The sequence below is a fragment of the Periplaneta americana genome, chromosome 12 (assembly GCF_040183065.1).
Source record: "Periplaneta americana isolate PAMFEO1 chromosome 12, P.americana_PAMFEO1_priV1, whole genome shotgun sequence".
Taxonomy (NCBI): domain Eukaryota; kingdom Metazoa; phylum Arthropoda; class Insecta; order Blattodea; family Blattidae; genus Periplaneta; species Periplaneta americana.
Genome location: NC_091128.1, coordinates 108120846 through 108142285, shown reverse-complemented (window position 1 = coordinate 108142285; position 21440 = coordinate 108120846). Strand labels below are relative to the sequence as shown.

The 21440-nt window shown below is 35.6% G+C and overlaps 1 protein-coding gene across 6 annotated transcripts in view; it reads right to left on the bottom strand.

The window, feature by feature from the left end:
* LOC138710789 (protein PRRC2C-like) overlaps nt 1-21440 on the bottom strand; it is a 141037-nt gene that overhangs the window by 86534 nt on the left and 33063 nt on the right. For all 6 annotated transcript variants that reach the window (XM_069841899.1, XM_069841900.1, XM_069841901.1 and 3 more), the window contains 5 exons: nt 16377-16797; nt 13240-13528; nt 12787-13123; nt 12261-12562; nt 3007-3319 (listed from right to left, as the gene is read on the bottom strand). In XM_069841899.1, coding sequence (XP_069698000.1) covers nt 3007-3319; nt 12261-12562; nt 12787-13123; nt 13240-13528; nt 16377-16797 — 1662 coding nt within the window. The remainder of the gene's footprint in view (nt 1-3006; nt 3320-12260; nt 12563-12786; nt 13124-13239; nt 13529-16376; nt 16798-21440) is intronic.

Here is a 21440-nt window from a genome sequence, read left to right as displayed (position 1 = left end):
ATCTCTCATCTTGCACAGATCGTCTGATATGTCTATTTTGATTATGGTTAGTATGCAGCTGTCCAGTTGCTTGTACACGAGCAACAAGATGCCTGAAAATATTGTAAGATTGACAAGCACGTTGCAGGTATCTGTGTACAGATGCTCGGCAGCCCAGAAGTTTCTACAAGATTCCCCCAATACCATTAACATATCAAAACCTTCCTGATTTCTGTAAACCATCACTGTTTGTAGTATGTAGGATGTATTTGTAATCACTCTTAACTTTTAGATACATATTTTATTAGTCACAAAAATAATTGCAAAACTTAAAAATGTACACATGTAGGTACAGAGAAAACAAAACACTTCCCTCACTTCTCAACATTGTTGGGCAAGGCCACATGAGCTTACTGCCTGGCTAAGTGCAGTGTACATGTACCAGACCTGGCCGTACATACTATAGTTACTGTATTGCGGTGACTAAAGGAAACACTGCTGAGCGAGCAAAGGGGAAGGATAATTTACTTGTATTCACCCCTTGACGGTGCTGCCAGTCACCAAGTCTACACTCAGCCAGGTAATTGTGCATGTGTATTATGTCATCATTAAACGGACTTATGTTGTTTACATTTTCGTCTTGTAACATTTCTCAATACTGATGACATTGTCTTTTCATACGTTTTTTCATTGAAAGAGTAGGAATTGGTAAAAATGTTTCCTATGAAAGTAGATTGTTTTGAAGAGCTCTATCAAATGGTTTGAAATTTTAAAGTGATACACCACTGACCCCACTTCCTGTTTGGGCTGATTGATGAAATCAAGCTCAAGTGAAAGTTCACATGTACTTTAGTTACATATATTTTTGTCTCGAAAATTTTAATGCACTAGTTTCCGAAATAAATGACTGTTACAGGTGGTCTAAATCACCCTGTATGTATGTATGTATGTATGTATGTATAAGATTCTGTTTTTTGCTTCTCCTGAAAAACATTCTATGTTGCACTTAAGTCGTTGTTCCAGAAACAACGATATGTTTTCCCAACTTCGCACTTTTTTTCAGCTATAGTTTTGTATAGTTCACTTTTTGTTTGGCCATGAAGTTAGACAGTACAAAGAACACTCATTCAAGATAATGGCAATATAGCCATAGTACTGCAAGATCTTGCAATTTCTAACAGTGATACTATAAAAAATGAAAACTTAATTATTATTTGTATTAGTCATACTTTTATGTTTCAGTGTGCAATTTTCTGTGTAGACAGCACAACTGGAAACTATGCATATTTGGTAATGACTACCAAGTATGATATAAGTAGTGTTCAAATATGGACATATTGGCTGTATGATTAATTGCTCTGCAATCAAGGAGTCCACATTAACACCTACAATTACCATTCATTTGCATTTTCAATACCTCATAAGTTTTCATATACACAAACATTCTGTATCAATGTTAGGTTTTTGAAAAACACAGCAAATGTCGAATACTAGGACTCAAAGAGGAACTTCACTATCACATATACATTTCTAGACTTCTACACTATGAAGTTTTATGAAATGCGACAAGGTGTTTCTTACACCTTTAATTGCCAGCTAAGAGTGCGAAATTAAGAATTAAGCAGCAATATTTAAAACAACTCTCACTGTGACACAGCACCAGTATCAGTGGTATAATGATAAGACTCATTGTTTCCACAAAACAGGGAAGGAATGGTTTAATTCAATTTTATTTTTCTAATTTCTCACTTTTTATTGTATATTAAAATGGGTATTAGTCTGTACAAGATACAAAAATGTGATTTGGTTATGTTTACATGTTAAGAGTCAGGAGCTACAAAAAATAACTGCAAGGGATTCTCCAAATTTTCCAGTTCCAGTACTGAGTTTATTAATACAATGTACTATCTGTCTTAACCTCAAGATAATAATGTAATGTAATTTAAAAGTAATCAAAAAACATTATAAAGATATTAGGGAGAAAAACAAATAATTATATAAATTATTAGCCACCGGTGTAGCTTAGACGGCTAAGGTGCTTGCCTGCCGATCCGGAGTTGTGCTCGGGTGCGGATTCGATTCCTGCTTGGGTTTTTTTCCGAGGTTTTCCCCAACTATAAGGCAAAGGTCAGGTAATCTATGGCGAATCCTCGGCCTCATCTCGCTATCATGAATTCCATCGACGCTAAATAACCTCGTAGTTGATACAGCGTCGTTAAATAACCAAGTAAAATAAATAAAAATATAAATTATTAGATATGAATGAGGCAAGGATTTCTTCACTTTAAATATTAATTGATGACAAATTTACTAATTTTCTTGCTTTCGTCTTCTTTGTTAACACCATGACTTTTTACTTGGTTATTTAACAATGCTGTATCAACTACTAGGTTATTTAGCGTCAATGGGAGTGGTGATAGTGAGATGAGGCCGATTAATCATTTGTCTGGGAAAACCCAACTAGGTAATCAGCCCAAGAGGGGATCGATACCGAGCTCGAGTGGAATTCTGGAATGCCATGATACAATCACAATGTTGGGGGGGGGGGGGGGAGAGGGGGAGGTCCTCTGACAACTTCCATTTCAACTTGTCCTTCATTCAAGATTTTAACTCCATGAGACTATTACCGTTTTCTTTTAATTAAAAATTATGTAAACAAATATGATTTTATGTAACAGTAAATACTCTTGAACCATTTAGATGTGAGAAAAAGTTAACATACCATTAGTGGACAACAACACATTGCTTCAAACATTTTCTTTCAAATTAGGTTATTTCATGAAGCAACAGCCTACAGCTGAAGCTGTTTAAACTATGAGCACTGCATATGACAGACGGGAGAAGAAAGAGGTTGAATACTGCATGATGTAACACAAATACTCCTATATAAGAAGAGGGTAATCAATGAGCCAACCATGTTCATTTTAGCTCTTAGGACGACTGTCATAAAGGAATATAATAACAGGAGGAATTCAAATTCGAAGTACTTAGTTTCAATCAATTATATATGTTACAATATTTTCTTACCTGACTCTCATTCTTTTTGTCAACCTTCTTATCAATGCCCACTCCAAGACCACCTCCAGAAGTAGAACGTTTAAGTTGAGTGAGATTCCTTTTGGATTCACTTCGCAATTCAGCAGCTTCCAATTTTTCACGAGTTATAGGGCCAGGTACTTGATGCCGACTTATTTCACGTCTGTCTTCACGGAAGTAATCTGGCTGCTTCTTTTTCTCTTCCTTGAATTCTCCATAATGAGAGTCTAATGGAGATTCAGACCATGGACCACAAAAGTCGCGGCTTGATAGACCTAACTTATGATCACTTTCATGGAAAGATCTGTAAAACAAACAGTTTTACCTGTACAATAACAAAAGTATGTGCAGTCGTTCATTCACGTGAAAGTAAAACCAAGTTTGACTCTCTTGAAGAACAAACATTACATAACTTACTTGCATTACATTTTCTGTTAAATAGACATTTATAGCACGTAGAGCTGTAAGGATAAAAATTCACACACCCATTGGTAACTGAAACATGATTGTTCTGTATGCTACTTTAACCCTTAGGTCGTTTCCTTATTGTTATGATCGTTATTTACTGTAGACAGAACTGTGTCAACGCAGCTTTGAAATATATACCGAAGGAATATAAATGTTACACATGGGTCATTCAATAATTAGTGGCAACAATGTTTATATGTGGCGCTATCAGCGGTAAATGATGCACGTTTATAACAATGAGAAAGAAGAGCATTTGATGTGTGTTATCTGTGAGTTTGAAGACAATCTCATTTATAAGATATTTGTAGTGAGTTTAATTTGTAGACTGTTATCTGTAGCGCTCTAAAACTGTTCAGCAAATATGAACAAAGATGATTCATTGAAATTCAGATTGCAAAAGGCAAGAATGCTCGACAATGCCATACAACATCACTGGAAGCTTGTGGTAGAGAGACTTCACCATATCGTACCATGACTAGGTGGAAACATGCATTTCGCAGTGGGAGGGAAGATGTTCATCAAAAACGTAGAGCTGGCAGATCGTAATCGGCAAGTGAACGCTGTAAGAGCGCTGCTGGAAGAACGCCGTTGTTGGTTATGATTTTGACGGAATCCTCATCACTCATTCAGTTCCTATCGGAAATCATGTGAATGGTGCATAGTACAGTTACTTTCTGGAACACCACTTACAACCAATGGTGTGCCGTAAACGTCCAAATATCCTGAATTCTCATTCTATTATGCTACACAATGGTGTTTGCTCTCACATAGCTAATCCTGTGGTTAATTTACTTCGCAGATGGAACTGAGACGTTCTGGAGAACCCTTCATACTCTCCAGACACGAGTCCATGTGATTATGACATTTTCCCAGAAATGGAATTACCACTTAGAGGAATTCGCTTTAGAACCTGACAGGCGATTATAGCAGCAGTAGACCAGTCTGTTCGAAGATTAGTACAACAAGACACTGTGAATGGCATCCGTCATCTCCCTGAGGTGTGAAGGCGGGTTCTTTATGTTTGAGATTACTTCTGAGCACTGCAACACTGTGACTTTTCCAAAAATGTTTTCTTTGTTGTTAATTCAAATGCTGCCATTAATTATTGAATGACCCATGTATTATCTTCACACTTCAATGATTGCAATGGATCAACATAAAATATACAGTACTTTTCGTATTATCACTTATCACAAGATTGCAGGAGTACATCTGATCTGTGGACAATAAGTTGACTGCTCCTCAATCTTTTATCACTTAAATATAAACATAATTCTGTAAGGGAGTATGAAATTTTCTCAATCAAATCAGTAATGCCGTAAAAAAAAATTATAAAATAAAATACTGTTTAGATGAGGTGTTTAAATTAATTATAGAAGTGCTAAACTGGGGGTCTTCCTTTTGTTTGTTAAATTCTACTTGTTTTACATACAGAAAACTGTTAATTTATCGGAATGTATTTTCTTCCCAAAGTACTCTTGTTTCTACAGGAATCCCTATGTTTAGAGATGGAATGCTTATATGAAGTCTTGACAACTGACACACTAAAAATTATTTTAAAATATAGTAGATGTAAATTTATCACAATGCTAAAGGGTCCCTACTAATAAGCAGCAACCTGAAAGTACATTAATTATACTGCTATATAATAATAATTTTCACATGTACAAAATATATGTTAAGTTCTTGAAACTAATTTTCATTCTGCATGGGTCAAAGAAAAATGCTTTCACATATCAAAATTACTGCTACATTTTTTGTCAATTTTATTTCTCAAGCAGTAACACTAACTTTGAGAATTATCACGTGGTATTCATTAATAAACCAAGATACAACCAATGCATGAAATTTGTATGTTGAAACCGAAACTATGGACAATTTACCTCAATCGTCCAGAAAATTCAATTTTATGTTATGTGATTTTACTTCTACTATAATTTTAATTTGAAACATTTCAAATTGATACATATTTATTAATGTCAATGACCTACAACATTTTATAGATGAAGGGCCACTACAATCAGGTGAAAGTGAGCTATAATTCACGTAGAAGATATCTTGAACATGTGTCAAATATTTTTACTTGGAAGAGGAGAAGTTTGGCAGTAACTACAGTAGTAATAAGTATTAATTTTTTATTTACTGAGCTATTAAATTAGATTATAAGAAAGAAGTAAAATGATCAAGAAAAACGATTATGTATTATGCATTTGATACACTTTTGAGTGGGCTGCAAAAAGAACTTCGTATGGTGACGTGAAATCAATGGCTTGAATATCACTGATTTAAACAGAAGCAACATCTCAAACAGGTAGTTTCACTTTAGTTTACAATTAAGAAAATACACATAACCTTTCCATACTTCCACAGCATTTGTAAATGTTTAGTATTACCATTCTCATTTAGTTCACTGGAGGCTGATATCAATATTTTCAGCAGTGAGAAGAATAATAGAAGATTCTTGATAAATATCTCCCCAATTTTGTAAACTTGTCAAATCAGCAACGGGGGTTTATATCTATACTTGGCACTCATATAAATTCACCAGCTATCAACAGATGTCTTCAGGATGCAAAATTGGAGAGAACTGTTCCATAGCTTTCCTTGATAATATAAGTAAAGCCTACGATAATATAGAACATGAGCATTTAAAACGATCTCTCTACCATACGGATATGCCTAACATCCTCAGAGACTTAATTATTAATTTGATGGAAGATAACATTATCAAAATAGAAATAGGCTTAAATAAAAGTGGTGACATACACCTTTATAATGGAGTAGCTTAGGGTTCTCCTTTATCCCTGGCTTCTATTTAAAGGTGTAATTCCTATGAAACGGTTGACGCATTAGTGATTCTTATGAAACATCAGACATGTGCAATCTTTTGGTAGTGAGTGGACACTTGCACCATGAGTGAAAGCGATTTATTGTTATATTTGAAGACCTATCATTCTAAATATGCGAAGTGCCAGTTTTTCAAATTTCATTTTATTCAAACTAAGGGAAGAACATTCATATGAGAATAAGATACTAAATTGTCTTTGTCGCTTCTAAACTGTGACTCATTCCTGCATCAAAAGACAGTGTTGTAGGTATCTCAACATGCATTTCGCAGTGTGTTTTTTCATCAGTATCTCAGAAAGTTTTTTTTGGCACTTGGCACATTTAGAATGTTAGGTCCTCATTTGATATTGGAAGAAAATGGAGGGGAAGAAATTCTGCTCCAACAAATAAATGAGGTAAACGCTGAAGTACAGTACTATATCCCATTTTTAGAACAAGGCGTGAGGAAGGTATTTTACAACACCAATCAATCGGCATGTGGCAAGATGACAAGGCATTTCGGCAGTTTTTCAGGCTAAACATTGCTCAGTTCAATTATATTCTCGAACTGATCAAAGACGACCTCAAGAAAGGTTCTTCAAATAGATATCTGTGCCTTACAAGTCTTGACGATAAGTTAGCCATAACACTGAGGTACCTGAAGTAAAAATACTTTATAGTAGTGTTGTAGCAATATATTTAATCAATGTTTCCTTGCAACATTGAAATGTAACAATACAAAAACTGTGAAGTAAAAATATTTTATTGGTATAAACTGTAATAATTTAATCAATTTTTATTTTGAAAAACACTCAGTGATTTAAAAGTTGCTAGGTTTCAAATCCCATGTAATCATACAAGTCACGGACTGTTGAATGATTGCTGATATTCAAAGCTGAAGGTGATTATCATGTCATCCAACTACTAGTGCTTGTTGATTCTGATGGTTCCAGGTTCCAGTGGCAAAATGAAAGGATTTGTGTAGCAATTTTTAAAATCAAAAACCATCTGCAGTGAACTCATTTCCACTTCATGAATCAAATTTGATCTCAGTTTTTCGACAGACATCGTAATCAATGTCATTATTGCGATTCTGATTCAAACTGTCAATGATATTTTTTCTATTGTTGCGCCTATCCTCCAGCAAGCCTATAATTTTTTCATGGTGTCTTTGGCGTTTACTTGGTTGTCGAAGTGAATTCACCATTCTGTATTGAAGTATCATTTGTGATTTGAGAAGTTGATGGTGCACCAGCACCCTCCGTTGCAGTGTCTTTCATCATTAATATGCCGTTTTCTTGGATGCTCGTATCACACTGAATATTGGATACACTTCTGTGAAATTAAAAATAACAATTCAATTGTTAATTAAGTAACTACAGTTCACAGTTTATCGCAGTTTAGACATTTAGTGAAGTACGAAAGTGAAGTAAAGAGACATTTTGGATTGAATTACTCTCGCTTGTCATTTACTTTGCCAAAAAACGTTAACGTATCTTCTATTGGTCATTTCTTCCTTTCCCTTTTTTGTCTTATCTGATAGATATCTTTGATGTTCTACCATCCTTTTTACAATCTTGTGCTGCAATAAATTAAACAAATCACTGTTTCATTAGTAACAAATGATTATACACTAAACGCAACAGTCCAATACATAATGTTTATTCTATAGTATGTTTTATCTCATCAATGGATTCTCATTTCATTTCATTTTTTGTTTGTAGGTTTATGGCAACAGGTGAATCATTCAAATCACTAGCGTTTGCATTCAGAATATCTGCTAGTTACATCGGCAGAATTCAGCAAAGTATGCTGTCAGCTCTAAGCAAGAAATTATTGCCTATCTTTTTGCCATTGCTCTCACCCGACAAGTTGACAAAATCTGAGGAATTCAGGCATAAATGGAATTTTCCCACCTGTGTCAGAGCTATTGATGGAAAGCATGTGATAATTTTTTCCCCTGCATTTACTGGCTCGCTGTACTTTAATTACAGTTTTTCTTTATTGTCTTGATTGCTGTCATCGATGCGAACTACAAGTTCACATTCACTGATATCAGGTCTTACAGAAAGAAAGGCAATAGCAGAATTTTCGACAAAAGTAATATTGGTAAACAATATGGAAGTGCTGATATGTTTCCCCCTCCTTGCAAGTTGCCGAGATCTGACATTGTTCTGCCCCATGTTTCTGTGAGTGATGAGGTATTTTGGTTGCATGTAAACTTGATGAAATTTCTGTCCAGTTGCAAGTACCAACAATCAAAAAGTTATTTTTAACTACCGTTTTTCTCGAGCTCATAGAGTTTCTGAAAACGTCTTTGCATTGTAAGCCAAGTATTCCGCATATTTTACACACCAATTGCTATTGCTAGTCAGACACGACTATGATTTGATTATTGTAGCTTGTTGTTTGCATATTTTACTTAGAGATTCATTCCTAGAGAATAACAATAAACCTTATTATGAACTAAACCCTAATGAACCACCACCATCTAAGAATCTTATACCATTTGCTAGGGATGGTGGTTTTGCAAATATTGATGGGTTTTATGTGCGAGATTTATTTCAATAGTCACGCAGGGACAGTTCCCTGGCAAAATAATCATATTTCTAGAATTCACTAAGCTAGTTAATTACACATTATACAATATGTTTGCAACAATATAAATGTGTCTCATAATGCTAATAAACGATATAAATTGAGGATGGATTACATTTTTCTTACCTGATCTCTCGACAAATTCCCCTATTTCTTTCCAAGCACTGTCTTTAACAGTTTGGTCTTTATAGACTGGGCTCACATCATCAAAAATGCATGGAAACTTCGACACCATTTCGACCAGTTTTTCATCTTCCAGAACGGTAAATAAAACCTTTGCTTCAGACATTATACAGCAAGGCAAGTGATGAGCTGCGGCTGCATCTGTACTCTCTCGGAGAGGTACAGCCGTGCAGCTCGCCCTGCACTATGGTCAACACAAGTAGCTGATGCAGCAAAGGAATCATTTCCCTAACATTTCACTGTGGCAGTGTAGTGCGTCACACACAATCCATCAGCCGCATGCATCAGATGCTTCATAGGAATTGCACCTTAACTTGACTATTGATAATATTCTTAAAGAATTAACTGAACCTGAAATAGCCCAAGGATACAGTTACCAGTTATCTCCTACTGTTAGCCCTGTCTCAATTCTTGCTTTCGCCAATGATTTGGCCCTCATTAGTAAGGACCTTGAGTCAGCTCCTATATTAATGAATTTGAGGATACAAAATTTATCAAAAATTGGTTGAATATTGACCCCCAAAAATGTAATCTCATTAACATTATTAAACATGGTAAACTCAGCCACGACACTATCACTTTGAATTGTGGAAATACAATTAATTCTACTGGACTGGGTGAATTCGTCAAATATTTGGGAATTACATTTTTTTTTTGCAGAAACTGTATTTGATCAACCACATATTATTCGAACTTTTGGTAAAGATATTGACAAGTTAATCACCACTAATTTACTGAAACCTGATCAAAAACTGAATATTATGAATCAGTATATATGGCCTAAGATCATTTATTTGCTCCAAAGTATGCCACTGAATACGATTTCAAAATATTTCTTACATGATAATGATAAAATTGTCCGGACAGCTGCTAAGGAAATTGTGGGTTTACCATACGATTGTCCGAATGACATGCTACATACTCCGAAAGATCTTTGTGGTCTTGGTTTATTTAATGCTGAATGAGAAGTACACCTCCAACACTACAATATTGCCAGAAGTCTTCTAAAAATAAATGAACATTTCTATTTCTGTAGGAATCTTGAAACTGAAAAAACAAGAAGCTCTTTCACAATTAAACATTCCTAACAACGCAGAAGCACATTCGATGACAGGGCAAAGTTTAAGATCTGAGTTAAAGCGGAGGTCATTTAATAATTGGTGTCATTTTCCACAAAAAGATAAAGAGTGCTGACTTACAGTGAAGATTCGAAAAACTCTTGGAGTAGTAATAATATATCATCCTCAGAGTGGACCAATACCACAAAGATGTTCACAAACATTGAAGCAGTACGATCTGTGCCAGGTCATTCCTTTCAAGATCAAAACTGTAGTCATCCAGGATGCTGTGAAGTAGAAAGCCTTGGGCATGTTTTGGGTTATTGCCCTAAAGGAGAACTACTGAGGAACAATCGCCACCATAAATTGAAAAGCTCCATCGCAACCACTCTTTGGAAAGCAAAGTGGGAGGTTTACGAAGAAGTGCACTGCTTGGCTGAGAATGGATCAACCAGAAGAGCAGACATTATAGCCATCGATCGTTGGAATGAAAGAAGCCCCATTCTTTACCCCACTGTCCGTTTGGGAAGGATGATCAACAAGCCAATAACGTTAACAATGAAAAGAAGTCTATTTACAATCCATGTATTCCTCACTTCAGTGAGAGATAAAAAATGAATATTAATACATGGGAAGTGAAAAGACTTCTTTTTGGCACTAGAAGAACTTCATTTAAGTTAACCAAAACCATTCTTTCTCTTAAATTTTCTAATGAGGACATTAACAAAATTTGTCTAATGGTACTGAGAGATTCATTATCCATTTTACACAATCACTTATATAAAACTACGTAATATTATTTACTTCATTTCATTATTCCTCATTGTACTTTCATCTCATATTTCTCCGAAATCAAATTGTACATTATTTTTAAATTTATCATTGTTTCGTATTCTCTCTGCAAATCATACTGTATTTTGTTTTTAAGTTTACCTCTGCTTTGTATTCTGGATCCTAGTGGTCAGCCATAGATGTTGGCCAGATGTCCCAAATTGTGGAATTAGTAGTAATTTCTTTTCATACTTAAAAACTTACAGAACTAATTAACTGTAATTTCTCTTCCTCGCCTTCTAACTAAATTCGTAACTGCAAGTTTAATACCACACATAGTGTACCAATAGCCAAATGACTAGAGCGTCAGCTTTCCACACTGGTAACCTGGGTTCAAATTCCAGTAGATTCGAGTGGAATTTGTGGTAGACAAAGGCAGTGCTTGGAGGTAAATTTTTGCGAGGTACTCCCATTTTTCCTACTGGCATTCCACCATTGCTCCATTAATCGTCATCTCATGTGGGACTTTGCAGATCACCTCGCATGGTGCATCAAGAACAATACTACAGCAGCAAAAAGATCTATAGTCAAGACACATCACTCCTAGAGAGAAAGATGCAACTGGATGAACAAAATAAGTGGAAAGATAGCAAACAACTTGAAACTGTAACGGTAGTGTACTGCTTTACTTTCTATAACCTGTTTCAATAAGCATAGAACACGAACTACTGAAAGTATCAGAATATGCTATGTATTTCAATAGGGAATGTTTATATCTCGGTCTGAAAACAGGAAGTAAAAGAAATACAAAATCACGTCAATTCCTCTATGGAAAATCCTCTTAAAGAGAAACTATTCAGGAAAAAATTAATAAATTGATGTCACAGGAACTGTCAACTTCTCAATATAGTTTTTTCATTTTGGATAATTTGATCTAATACTAAGTACTTTAACTCTTTACACTCTACTTCACCACTTGCTCAAGTTACAGTCATCTCTCAAATGACAGCATTGTATAGTAAGATATTCATTTTCCTGTAATGAAAAAAATTCTGAAACTGTGAAGATAAGGGCATAAGGCACAAATTCACAATTTTAACAGTTTAAAAAATATGCATTCTCCTGACAGATAAAAAACGATTAATCTCAACACCACATCTGTACATAAATTCTTCTGAAACTTCATTAATGTTGTTTTTCTGCCTTGTGCCCTCATCTGCTTTTCTAATAAAGGACAAGTAACTTCAATTTTACATAATGATTTTAGACTTAAGAGACAAATTTCAATCCATTATTATTAAGTAAATTAATTTAAGAGAAAGGAATATTGATAATACGAACTTATCATCTCTGATAGAATCTCTGGATGCCCTCGAGTCTCTGGAAGCCCTGCTGTCACGACTGTCTGGCCTCTGGGGTCTTTCATCCCTCTCTCTGCGATCCAAATCTCTGTCTCTATTATCCCTGCGATCAACATCTCTGTCTCGATCACGGTCTCTATCCCAATCTCGATCCCTTCTGTCTAATTTCTCACGGTCTTCTTGTTGTGGTTGTGAAAGGGGCTGCTTCCAGTCCTTTTCGCGCCATTCGCCACTCTCTTGACGATTCAATTCACGGGAAGACTCACATTCTTCAAAAGGATCCTATCAGAAAGAAATATAAACTATTAATTACTACAATTCGTCATTTATAACCAAATATGTACTTAACCAATTTAATGCTAAAATAAGTTTTCGAAACTTTATTGATGTGATTTAGCACTTACATAAAATTAAAGTATAATTATATTTCCCATTACTGACCCTTCACTGACAACACTTGAGATCACAATGCTATGTAAGGATACAATTAAAACAGAGGTACTTACATGTCTTTCAAAATTATCTTTTTTAGAATCAACAACATCCCTTCGGTCATCATAGTGGCGACAGTCCCTATCTCGATCTCTATCCCAGAGCTCTCGTGGGTGTCTTGAATCTCGTTCTCGATTCTCAGGCACACGAACGTCTCTTGAATCTCGTGGATCTGTCTCTGGATCACGATCTCTATTTCGGTCATAGTCCTGATTTCTGTCATAATCTAACGCATTCCGACCATAATTACGACCATATTCTGATAATCCATCATAATAATTCCCAGACAACTTCCGAGCATTACTGCTATTTTCTGAATAATTTCTATGATCACGTCCACCATGCCTGTATCTGTAATTTAAATTTCAAAAAAACATCACTACAAAATTAAATTCGAATTTTTACCAACTAATATAATTTACATCATACACCAAACATATTATTAATTATAAATATGTCATACACACCTCTCCCTTTCATGTGTCTCTGGAGTATGTCGCTCTCTTCTCTCTCGAGGTTCTCGCTGATCTCTACTTGGAGGCCTTTCTTCAACAACATCTCTTTCTCGTTCTCTTTCACGTTCTCGCTCTCTTTCTCGTTCCCTTTCCCTTTCTCTCTCTCTTTCTCTGTCTCTCTCTCTGTCACGGTCCCGATCACGTTCCCTGTCTCGTTCTCTCTCCCTATCTGACCCTGAAGTTTCACTATCAGCATGTCTCCGTGAAGGGCCAGATTTTAAATTAATATTAGCGTTACCAGCTGAAACAGAGAAAAAATAAATACATCTGATCGCCACAACAATAGTTGTCTCTAATAAAAATTAAATTTTATAACATTAATCAAATATCAGTGATAAATTACAATACAATGCTATTGAATACAAGAGTCACTCCAGAAGTTCTTTTTTAATAATCCTGTGCATACTGATGTATACTCATTTGTGTCTTTACCTACTTTGTGACCGATTATGTCGAACCCTGTTCTGAGATTGGGACACCCATTAGATCAGATTAGTCCTGTATGATAGGATAACATATGACTATCAAAAGTAGGCAGGATGGATGAAGATGAAGGTGGTAATGATGGCAAACCTTCCATTTCAGTGGCTCAGTCAGTCACTATGAAAGAAACCTACCAGAACATGTCAAAGAAAACTCGGTGCGCAGAAACCAGCAGGCGTGACTGTTTTGCACAGATGACGTATGCTCCCGTTTCCAGCACACTCTCAAGCCTACTGGAGGGGAGTAAGAGGGGTATAACATGCACGCCACGAGGAGACCAAACTGAGTTTTGCTTGTAGGATACCTATAGCAAAGCTCACAGCTCTACATATTACTTACTTACTTACTTACAACTTACTTACAAATGGCTTTTAAGGAACCCGAAGGTTCATTGCCGCCCTCACATAAGCCCGCCATCGGTCCCTATCCTGTGCAAGATTAATCCAGTCTCTATCATCATATCCCACCTCCCTCAAATCCATTTTAATATTATCTTCCCATCTACGTCTCGGCCTCCCTAAAGGTCTTTTTCCCTCCGGTCTCCCAACTAACACTCTATATGCATTTCTGGATTCGCCCATACGTGCTACATGCCCTGCCCATCACAAACGTCTGGATTTAATGTTCCTAATTATGTCAGGTGAAGAATACAAATCGTGCAGTTCTGCGTTGTGTAACTTTCTCCATTCCCCTGTAACTTCATCCCTCTTAGCCCCAAATATTTTCCTAAGCACCTTATTCTCAAACACCCTTAACCTACGTTCCTCTCTCAGAGTGACAGTCCAAGCTTCACAACCATACAGAACAACCGGTAATATAACTGTTTTATAAATTCTAACTTTCAGAGTTTTTGACAGCAGACTAGATGATAAAAGCTTCTCAATCGAATAATAACACGCATTTCCCATATTTATTCTGAGTTTAATTTCCTCCCGAGTGTCATTTATATTTGTTACTGTTGCTCCAAGATATTTGAATTTTTCCACCCCTTCAAAGGATAAATATCCAATTTTTATATTTCCATTTCGTACAATATTCTGGTCACGAGACATAATCATATACTTTGTCTTTTTGGGATTTACTTCCAAACTGATCGCTTTACTTGCTTCAAGTAAAATTTCCGTGTTTTCCTTAATTGTTTGTGGATTTTCTCCTAACATATTTACGTCATCCGCATAGACAAGACGCTGATGTAACCTGTTCAATTCCAAACCCTGCCTGTTATCCTGAACTTTCCTAATGGCATATTCTAAAGCGAAGTTAAAAAGTAAAGGTGATAGTGCATCTCCCTGCTTTAGCCCGCAGTGAATTGGAAAAGCATCAGACAGAAACTGACCTATACGGACTCTGCTGTATGTTTCACTGAGACACATTTTAATTAATCGAACTAGTTTCTTGGGAATACCAAATTCAATAAGTATATCATATAATACTTCCCTCTTAACCGAATATGCGTTTTTGAAATCTATGAATAACTGATGTACTGTACCCTTATACTCCCATTTTTTCTCCATTATCTGTCGAATACAAAAAATCTGATCAATAGTCGATCTATTACGCCTAAAACCGCACTGATGATCCCCAATAATGTCATCTACGTACGGAGTTAATCTTCTCAAAAGAATATTGGACAAAATTTTGTACGACGTCAACATACATATTAGTGACACTAAATGAGTACAGCATACCATCAACCGGGTATACTTTACACAAGGAGGGTTACTTTACACATTTCTAGAAAAATGTTTAGAAGGCAGCACATTACAGACAATGTGTAGCAACTCCGTGGAACTGATTCTATGTGACAACAGCACATATGTGTGGTAGACTGAAGTGTGCCATTATTAAAACTGTTATACACCATTTTTCTAGAAATGTGTAAAGTTACCTGCCTTGTGTAAAGTATACCCGGTCGATGGTACTGGAAGCATTCTTCAAAGTTGAGATAGAGATAATGTGATCTCTAATAAAAATTCAAACTTAAATATTACATGCAAAATAAACATGCTTTGGTTATTTTATAAGTAAATTTTTTCTTTGCCCCTCGCCCCCATGAGTACTGAATTTTTCTTATAAGAAAAAACTTCTGTCTTTTAATATCAATCAATATAAATACATAATTTTATTCAAATAAACAGTGAAGAAAAAAACAAGTAGGATCCCCATGATAATTACCTAAAAAAAAAATAGTAGCCTCTTGAAAATGTGCGATATTATACTTTGATTGTACTACCACTACCACTACTACTAAGACTGCAGCATAATTTATATGAGTTACGACTTTCTGAGTTCATGCATTCATAATTATTATCGTGTCTCTATTAATACATATTGCAAAATACAGTAGCAGTAAATCAGCAACACTTTCTCTGTGCACTATTTCACTGGCTACTGATTGAAGTCTACTGATTTCCTTCTAACATACTGTGCTACCATAATGCACAGTCCCTGCACGACAGATCTCTTCCAAAGTAGGATGTAACAACTTAACATTATAGTCTAAATGTTGCTTATTATCTCGGTGAAAACTTCATAATTACAGTATTTAACAATGCTTCACGGAATTCTTGTTGCAATGTTTCTACACATTGAATCATCCTACTTACATGGTAATGACCCTGGAAAATGTACAGATGATCCATGTGTAGAGGGTCCAGACCACCGTGGATCAAACATCTGTGCTGATGGTGGACCTTGGGAAGCAGAGGGAACTTGTGATGACTGTGAACCTTGGGACGAGGATCCAGTTCCAGAAAGTGGTTGTGGAGAACTCGAAGGTCCACCTGATCCTCCACGTAAAAACTGATGTCGCTCTGCTTGCTGTTTTTGGAAACGTGGTGGCAAGTTGCTTTGAAATTGGCGTGAAAACATAGGCTGTTGATCATGACGCTCACGATCCCTATCACGGTCTCTTTCACTACGTATATCACGATCACGTTCTCGCTCACTGCGAAGATCCCTTTCTCGATCTCTCTCACTACGTGGCACCTCTCGATCAGTGCGCAAAAAAGTAGTGCGATCCCCCATCTAGAAAACAACAACAAAAGACATTCTTCAGCTTCACAGAAGCTTTTATATGGGCATATTTCCATAATTTTGCCTTCACACATGATCAAAAATATTTTTGACAATCGATACAAGTACTAATGCCTTTTCTGATTAAAGGTAAGCATTCACTGATCCGCACAGCAATTCTTTAGGCACATGCTGATGAAATCATAGCTGAATTCTGGTTAGTGAACAATACCACAAGAATCATGCGTCCGCATTTTCTTCTTCTCACTGGCAAGCTGACAGATGCAATGGATGACAGCATGCTTATCACAATTGTTCAGAATTATTTAATCTAAAATATCCAGATTACAGCAGTCATTAATGTAGGGACAATGTATGGAAGAGATGGAGCAATAACAAATAATCAACACAAGTTTTAAAAATGTTTTACATATTTTCAGGCCCCGCAAAGTCGAGGGTCCTAGGAGAGGACGTACGTTGTACATTGTTGGTTACATATAGAACTGATAATAAGTAGCCCTATAAAACAAGCTTGAATTTATTTGATTATTATAATCTTAATTATTATAGGTACTTTCACTGATTATAATACTAATTCAGATTATAATAATTAAGTTTATAATAATCAAATAAATTTAAACATGTCTTATTAATAGTTCTGTACGTAACCAACAATGTAGAATGTATGCCCTCTCATAAAAGCATCGACTGGGTCTAAAAATTAACATTTTTAAAACTTACGTGACTGCTTCATGATTGCTCCAATCTCTTCCCATATATTGTCCCTACGTTGATGACTGCTGTACTCTGTGTGTTTTAGATTAAATAATTATTCATCATTTTTAACAATTTTATTGTGATAAGTGTGCAATCATTCATTACACCTTTACAAGAAAATTCGGTGCTCGCACGAATATGATGCAGATAATACTGAAGCAGATCAGTGAACACTTATCTTAAAAATCCATTGTTCTTGCCTGGGTTTGAATCCATTATACTTGCGATCAGAGGCAAGCATCATAACCATATACTTGAAACTGATCACAACACAGTATCATTATGCCAGATTCAAATTCCTAATTTCTATATCCCAGTCCTACGATACTTGACCTTTTACATACTACCTTAACTACTGCTATTATGTACAGTATATTCTATTACAAATATGTGTCATTAAATACAATCTGTGATAAAAGAAAATTAAATTCCTTGTGTTATAAGGGTTTGAAACACAAAAATTTAAGAGTTTTAGACTAATGTAAGAATAAATTAAAATTAAGTCTTTACAATGTCATAACAATACTGTTTACACGTTTGACAAAAAACTGTGAAATATATGAGTTTAATGTGAAACATATAAACAAAGCTGTAATACTACAGTGAAACCTCGATCCAACTATCGTTTTTTTGGAGAAATAGGGAATAAAAACGATAAATACGGGAAAATGGTAATACCCGGGAAACCATAAAAATTACCGTATTTAGGCGTATAATAGACGCAATAGTTATGAACGTATCCCATTGTTCCCTACATGACTCAAGAGGAAATACACATAATCAATGCATTTAATTTTAATAATCATAAATAAAGTAAAATCATAATGGACGTGTCTCGTGATATTTTATTCTCGTTTGTAAACTTGCGATAATAAATCTATTGTTTGCTGAAATAGGGTATAAAATGAACAACCGAGTGGTTAGTGATTACACTGAATGCACCTTTATTATAACCAGGCTTCACATGTTTGTCACAAGAGCTATGTTTGATGGAGTAGTTTCGCCTATACATTAATAACATCAGTCGAAGGCACAAGCAGGTTACAAGACCTCTATGAATTCTGACTTGAGTTATGTAGGAGCGCACGTTGTTCCATATGTTTATATGTTGGTAGTTCATTGCGATCCCATTCAATCATAGAGGAGGTGCACCAGATGACAAATGCTGCCACAAATATCTACACTGCAGTTATTTATTTCGGAATTTGAAAATTATTACACTGGGCAACATTGATTTCATTACATGGAATGTTTTAATAGTTCTAAGATGAAATTGAGCCGCTGAAATCAGAGTTGGGCTAAGAAAATTCCTATCACATCAGATTTTCCAAGAAATATATTTTTAAATTTGCATTATATGCAAAATTACCCATTTCCTCACTTGTATGTTTATGTTTAACTTTATTCCTTTGAATATTATGTACTTTATTCTATAACCTTATGTCTGACAACATTATACGACCTTCACCCATCGTGAAAATCAGCTTGTATTTTGCAACCACCACCATTAATTGATTCTTATGCCAGGACTCCCAAATTATGACCCTAGTGAATGGGGACTTTATTGGTGCTTCGAAACATAGTTTGTCGTTTGTGTTCGATTTCTTAAGTTTTCTGAGTGCCATGGCAGGTGTTCTGAGAAAATATTTTGGATGGATTGATTCCTAAATATGATTGTGAGATTTCTGCGATTTTTAAATTTCTTAATTATATTAATTTCTATTACAATCGCATGACTTGCCTAAGGGACCAGAAAATGTAGCTATATTACATCTTCAGTTACCTAGGATAGTGAATGTATAATTATTTTGCAGGTTAAAACAAAACAAAGAAAACGTATCTCACGAAACTGGTAAATTTGACCACAGAATATTATATAAATATCCAATTGACACAAATCCTGATGTAATACAAAAGAACCGACTGCAGATTTGGGTTCAGCACACATGAAATATTTTATATCACATCTCAAAGTTCATGCAATGATCGGAAAATCAAAATTTGTTGCTCAGTGTTATTTTTGCGTAAGGAATGGTAACATATTCTCAGAATGTATATTTTTGTCATTGTAATAGTAGTTATTTCAATAAAGAGGTGTAAATTATTGTTTGTATACATGTATAAAACTTCTGCTGTATACTTATCAGATTATTAATTATGAAATGCAACTGTAATCAATGGCATGGCAAACATATTTGTTCAAAATGCTTCGATTGTGCAAATCATTACAATTAAGTGGCAGTATTGTCATGATATGCTCCATTATTTACATTCAACGTACGCCTACTGTACCGCCACTTATGCAGTGAGTGTGAGACATCTGAACTCCGTCCGTACCAGGCTATAGTTCTTGATAAATTCAGTGTGACAAAAATGCGAAGCCTGATTGTAACATTATGTACACTATTTCTTGCAGAAAAATTTGCAATTAGCTTTTGTTTCGTACTAATTTTATGCCTGAATTCTAGTGAATTTCTAATAAGAATGATACTGAAATAAACAAAAAAGGTGGATTTTACTACCTCCCACGCCATCATACCAAATCAAGCGTGCGATGAGGATGACCTAGGCATTTGAAATTAGTTCGCTATTCCTTACAAGATGTTGGTCGTTACTAATAATTTAGACAGAAATGAAGTATGTGGAAATCATAAACCTAGATTCGTGATACTTTCAGAATGCAGGTATGTCTTACCACAAATCCATTCCCATAAAATTAATACTACTGCTTAAAGTAGGCGGGCTTCCATTAGCCCCTACTGTTGCATTACATGCAACCACAAATTAGGCCTACATCAATATCGCATGAAAATAATGCTGAAACTTGTCTAGCTCTTTAGCAACCCTAAAAAGATACTTCTCCTGTACGTGTATAAGCATATAAACATGTACTGAACATAAACAATGTACAGAAACACTTGCCACTGTGAAGATCAGCATTGTGTTATAGCACAGCCCACTCTTAAACAAGTTGCAGCATTAATACTATGTCCTAAGTGAATGTGAGTATGAGTGAAGCAGGACAAAGGTTAAAACACGCATTGCAGATATCTGTGGGGAAACCAATGGTGGCAAATATAAGTGTGTGCGATTAGTGGTTATAAGATGCAGGTTGTTATGAGCTTAGTGAACAGACAAGACGAAGTGATTTCAATTTTGCAACAAGTTCAAGCCTCTCAGAGGCGAAGAGAACAAGATCTATGATGTTGATGTTGGATGAGGCCGATTTTCATTTGTCCAAGTATGTGAACAAACAAAACTGCCACTCATGTGAAGTTATGGAACATTCTATGAATAGAATAAAAGTGATAGTATGGTGCACCATTTCCTTCAATGACATTATTGGTCTATATTTTTTAACATGACCATACTGTAACAGTAAATAATACTGAGTGCCACACAAACATGTTATAAACATTCTTGTGTTATGAAGTCAATCCTCATTGCTGTCATTATCTATGGCTTTAGAAACCCAGATCATCTGCTAATACTGCAAGTCTTCCAATGGGAGTTCTCAATTAAATGTTTCTAGGAAAATTCATTTCTCACTTTGAGGGTGTCCACTGGCCTGCCATCTTGCACAACTTGACAGCATCAGATTGTTTTTGTGGAGCTATACGAAACGAAGTTTATTAGCAATGTGCAGCCAATATCAACGAGCTAAATGATCGAATTTATGCACCTGGGAAATTCCAAATGACATGTTACAAGGGTTATGTCATCCTTTTCACACTAGAAGAGTACTAACTGCAATAGTGGACCATATTGCATGATCACAGCATTAGAATGAGGTGATGTGGGGTCAGCATCACACTCCAATACCTTTTATCCCCTTCTCCCTCCGGAAAGATTACAGAATGATTGAGCTCAGGACCTTC